The 5,505-nt window shown below is 44.0% G+C and overlaps 1 protein-coding gene across 1 annotated transcript; it reads left to right on the top strand.

Moving 5' to 3' along the window:
• The first annotated feature begins 1,016 nt into the window (after nucleotides 1-1,016).
• On the top strand, nucleotides 1,017-2,676 carry TACSTD2 (tumor associated calcium signal transducer 2). Its single transcript, XM_089780443.1, has one exon. It carries the CDS (start codon nucleotides 1,185-1,187, stop codon nucleotides 2,115-2,117), a length of 933 nt encoding a protein of 310 aa, XP_089636569.1. The 5' UTR covers nucleotides 1,017-1,184; the 3' UTR covers nucleotides 2,118-2,676.
• Nucleotides 2,677-5,505: the final 2,829 nt, after the last annotated feature.

Here is a 5,505-nt window from a genome sequence, read left to right as displayed (position 1 = left end):
GGAGTGGGGGTGATTAGGCAAATTCATTCAGGTTGTATCCCATCCAGAGAGCTACCACCTCCTGGAGAGAGGCTTGAATATACTAGCTCACTTTGGACTCTCACAGGACCAACAAAGAAAGGGATTTGGGGGTAAATAGCTGAGTCTCGGCTTCTTTCTGTTTCAGCAAATGGACAGGACATTCTGCCTAAGGGCAGAGGGGACCCAATTCTTCTTGAGAAGTGCTGGAAAGACTTGCCTGTTCTCGGTTCTTGTTATGAGCTGAAGGGGCTAGGAACTTATAGCCACAAAAAACAAAACACGTTTGGTTTGGTTTGAAGGACCTGCTTGAGCCTTTGGAGTGAAGGGGTGATGTCTGGTAAGCTTAGCGTGCATGTAGGTGCTTCTATTGTTTTTAATACATTTTCTCTATAATGCTTTTTTTCTGAAGAATAAATATGCTTGTTTAGGAAAAGCGGGATGGTAACTTCATTGTGGATGGTAACTTATATTGTTTGCTGTATCTGAGGAGAAAAGTCCAGCAGGCCTGCTTTGGCTTTCTGACTTTTCTGGGGATCTACAGTATAGGCCGCAAGCTATTTAGCCTGAAAATACCTCAGTCAGGAATGCGAGAGATGCCTGTCAGCCCAAGAGAGGCAATGGCTGGGGATCCAGAAATCTGAGAGTGGGTGCCTTTGCTGGACCACAGGAGGGAAATACATGTGCCATTGCCTTGGACTGTGATACCCTTCATTCCGCCTCTAGTTATGGCACTCCCAGTCCTACCCCATCACATCAGGGCTGAAAGGCTTCCACAAGCCCCTTGTGGGCTGCTGCCCTCTCTTTTGTATGTTACCTTGCTCCAGTTCCACTCCTGTGTTTGGAGAAGCCACATTTGATCTCAGTGTGTGCATTGCTTGCCTGTTGTTTCCTCATTCAGCAGAAACTAGTGCGGCGTTGTGGCCCCTCCCTGAAGGTATAATTGAGGAAGGTACAGCTTGCTGACTTCTTTGTGGGTTTTCTGTGTTGTCAGAGACCAGTTGTTTGTGAACAGAACCTGTCTGGCAGGTCTGATTTGGGTTGAGTAATAGGGAGCGGCTCACCAACACACAAAAACCAGAAGACTGACGGCGAGTGGGCTTAGTTTTCAGAGAGCCCTTTGCCTTTTCTTCCCACAGGCTTCTTCCTCTCTTTCCCCCTTGAACATGGAATCTAGATTTGGAGTTGTGCTGGTTTTAATCTTGGCAGCTGCATCATCATCTGCCCAGAAGGCCTGTACCTGTGCAACCAACAGACGGACCCAATGCAGTGAAGACATATCTGGGAACTGCCTCTGCAGGTCGGTGGGTTCAAATCAAAGAGTGGATTGTTCAGTGTTGACTTCAAAATGCCTCCTGATGAAGGCAGAAATGAGCCCCTCGAAGGCCAGGCGCTTCTCCAAACCTGAGCTGGGCTTTCTAGACAATGATGGAATTTACAATCCGGACTGTGAGGACAGTGGTATCTTCAAAGCCAGGCAGTGCAATCAGACTGACACTTGCTGGTGCGTGAACACTGCTGGTGTGAGAAGAACTGATAAGGGTGACAAAAACCTGAGGTGCAGTGAACTAGTCAGAACTAACTGGATCTTCCTTGAACTGAAACACAAGGAGAGGTCGGAACCTTTCCAGGCTGCTGAAGTTGCCAGTGGACTGAGGCAGATAATTCAGAACAGATACAAGCTGCATCCAAAGTACATCACTGCCATTGAGTATGAATACCCATTCATCCATATTGACCTGAAACAAAATGCTTCCCAGAAATCCAGGGGAGATGTCGATATAGCTGATGTGGCTTATTACTTTGAAAAAGATGTTAAAGGTGACTCCATATTTGATCCTAGTAATGCATTCAACCTCTCTGTTAGCGGACAGCCTCTGGATGTGGAAGGAATTTTAATTTACTATGTGGATGAAAAGCCACCTGAATTTTCTATGAAACGTCTGACTGCTGGCGTTATTGCTGTGTTGGCAGTAGTGATATTGACTATTATTACGGGGATTACTGTACTGGTTATTACCAGAAGGAGGAGGACCGGAAAGTATGAGAAGGTCGAGATCAAGGAGATGGGTGAAATGAGACGAGGGCAGAACTCATAGCTTCCTTAATCTGAAGGCAGAAAGTAAGACTTTGATGAGAAGGAAGCAGAATGAAAATGGCAAAATTATTCAATGTTTCTGTGGGGAGTTTGGGGTATTTTTTATTTCTAGTTTTAAAACAACGATTTTCTAAAATCCTAAATGATCTTATTATAAAGTGATATTAGCTAGTGTAAATTAATTTGAGAGTTGGTTATCAAAAACACTTGGAAAGAAAAGTTGAGCACTCTAGCCCAAAGTTTTCCAATTATATAGTTATATATTAAGGGGACAAGAAAGTTATTTGTACTTCCAAACATAGCTACTTAGCATAATTTATAATTCCTACATTTGTATTACTAAAAAGCCTGTAAAACTTGTTTAAACATTTTATGAGGCCTCTTTTTTTCACACCCAGGTGCTGAAGCTTTCACTGTCTGACTCACTTGTATAACTAAGGTTGGCTTTCTGGTTTCAATGAAGTTTTTAAAGATACCACCTTTGATGAAGTTGCTGAAATGTTTTTGTTTTCACCAGCTTTGCATTTAATAAATTCTACCAAAATCAAAACAAACAAAAATTGTGATAATCTCTTCCAGCCTTTACAGCATCACCACTTTCTGTGTGGATTCCTTTGTCTGTGGAATATAAATATGCAGCTATTCTGAAATTTGACCTTGGGAGTTGATCCCACACATGCTTGCCAGTGAGGGTCTGACCACTCATAGTCATAATAGAGTCAATGGGCACTTTTGGTAAGAGTGAAAAGGCTAAATCTAACTTTGCTTTCCTGGCCAAATACCAACTCAGGACATTGGTTTCTGTCTACCTAAATATCCCTTGCAGATTCAGTAGGAAAATTCTTCACTGTTTAATAGCTTACAGCAAAACCACAATATTTTAGGGTAAGTTGTGAAGAAACCGTTCCCTCATTAGAGCTGCAGGAGAAACTGAGGTAGGCAGAATGAAATTACCCAACCCAGAATTTAGCTAAGACATCAAAATTGATAACAAATGGTCTGGTAGCACTTTATAGACTAACAAAACATGTACAGTAAAACTCCGATAGTCTGGCATCCAACTGTTTGGCACTCCCGATACTCCGGTATCAAAATGCCAAGCACTCCTGACCAGCTGATTTAAAAGCTTGCTGCTCAGCAAACATGCTGGCTGTAACCAGATGGAGCATAAGGTTGGGGGGGGGGAAGGAGTGGGATCGTGTTACAGTATGGAGAAGAGCGTTTTGCTTCAGCGAAGAAGAAAGGGGAGAGGAGGGGGACGAGGATCAGGTTACAGCACGGAGGAGATGCGAAGAGGAAAGGGGAGGGGGGAGGGAGGGAGATTGTGTCCTAGCCAGCTGTTAAGCCGTGCAGCTGTACCAGACCTCCCGATTCTCCGGCAAATCTGATAATCTGGCACCACCTAGGTCCAAAAGGTGCCGGATTATCGGAAGTCTACTGTAGATAGTATCATGAGCTTTCGTGGGCACAGCCCACTTCTTCAGATGACCGGAGTTTTAGATGAAACATCAGGTCATCTGAAGAAGTGGGCTGTGCCCATGAAAGCTCATGGTACCATCTACATGTTTTGTTAGTCTATAAAGTGCTACCAGACCATTTGTTGTTTTTTAAGTTTATCCTGTACAGACTAACTCAGCTACCCCTCTCCCCTCGAAACATCAAAATTGGTCACTACACACTACCACTATTCAAAATCTTTTTGCTATGTAGCATCATCACTAAAGGACAAATGGAAAGAAAAAAAGGGGGAGGGAGAAGGAATAATGGTAATTGTTAAATGGTGCAATGCCGGCAGAATTAGTGCATTCTCTGGGCTGTTGATGGACATCTAAAATTATATCAGCCTAATTAGATTTCATTCAAAACATGACCTCTTCAGGCAGCATTCCAACAGGTCAGCTATCTAATTCACATCATCTGGCCTCAATTTAACTGTTTTGCAAACCTATTAAGGATCCACTGTTGTGTGGCTCTTATGGATAATTGTTTACTAAATGCATATTGAAACCTCACAGAATTCTACTCCAGTGTTTAGGAAAAAATGACATGTCTTCCCATGGTTATAGGACTCATACTGGAATGGGCACTGGGAGACTGGGTTCTATTTCCAGCTTTGCCAGTGAGCTACTGTGTGATCTAGGACACAATACTACACCTTTCTGTTCCTCGGTTTCCCCATCAGTAGTATGATGCAAATCCTGACTCTTCCATACTTTAAAGTTGTTTTGAGATATATTGATAAAAATGGTTATATAGGAGCTAAATGCTGTCATTATTCACCTATCTATGGAAACCAATTGGGTTTCATTGCAGGAAAACCAACTGATTGCAGTGGTTCCAATAACAATACAGTGTGAAAGCGGATGCATATTAATTATTTCACATTTTCCTGCCTTTATAGCAAATTAGATTTTGCATCATCCTGCCAAAGACATCAATGCACTAAGAATTTTGGGGTTGGCATAGCCCGGTCCTGGCCAGGGAACCCCCAGTGGCTGAGCAGTCCCACTGGCAGTTGGGTAGTCCCAGCTGGGGAACCCTGGAGAACCCCAGGTGGCAGCGAGGTGGGCAGTAGGGCAGGGAGCCTCAGCTGGGCCACCGCCAGACTTGGGAGCACCAGATCCCTGAGAGGAGCCCAGGATCAGGGCCGAGAGCCTGTAGGGGAGCATTGACCTCCCCTGGTCCAGCAAATTCCTTGGTTTGGGCCCACGGAGGTTCTAAGTGGGAGCATTGACCTCCCCTGGACTAGCAAGGTCCGAACGTTACTGGAATGGATTTGACCTAAAAGACCTATGTTCTTTTATTAGTCACACAAACCACATCAGTTCCTACTCTAACATTATATCTTGGCTGTTCGTATGATGCAGATTAAACTCTCTTTCTTATGCATGCAGAGCCTTAACAATGAGGAACTGAGTGTGTAATAGCCGTAGCCACTTCTTCAGCCCCTGAACTGAAAAGCAGGGGTTTCACGCCCCAAGCACCTCTTGTTATGAGGATTTGTTGCCACTGGATGTGATTGTGGAATCAATGGCCACACCCCCAACTCTCCATAGCCACAGCATTTCTGGTTTATGTGGATTCTGTCTAGGGTTGCCAGGTGTCCGGTTTTCACCTGGACAGTCAGCTATTTCTGGCCTCTGTCTGGTTAAAAAAAAAGAGAAAATACTGGACATGTAAAATGTCCGGTATTTTCTGTTTTTCTTGGAGGGAAGGCCGACGGGGACATTCTTCCCTTGCTGCATCTGGTGAGGGTGGAGGGAGCAAGAGCGGCAGGAGCACGTGGATTCTTAAAGGTGCAGCAACCTTTTTTGTTCTCCTTTTTTTTTTTTTTTTGCTTAATCACATTTTTTTCCTACCATGTTTGGGATTTTTGGTGAAAGCATCTG

Source organism: Pelodiscus sinensis, chromosome 9 (assembly GCF_052426305.1).
Source record: "Pelodiscus sinensis isolate ZL-2025 chromosome 9, ASM5242630v1, whole genome shotgun sequence".
Taxonomy (NCBI): domain Eukaryota; kingdom Metazoa; phylum Chordata; order Testudines; family Trionychidae; genus Pelodiscus; species Pelodiscus sinensis.
This window is presented reverse-complemented; position numbering and strand designations above follow the sequence as displayed.

Excerpts from the sequence above, each read along its gene's own strand:
- TACSTD2 (XM_089780443.1), top strand. The coding sequence starts at position 1,185 with ATGGAATCTAGATTTGGAGTTGTGCTGGTTTTAATCTTGGCAGCTGCA.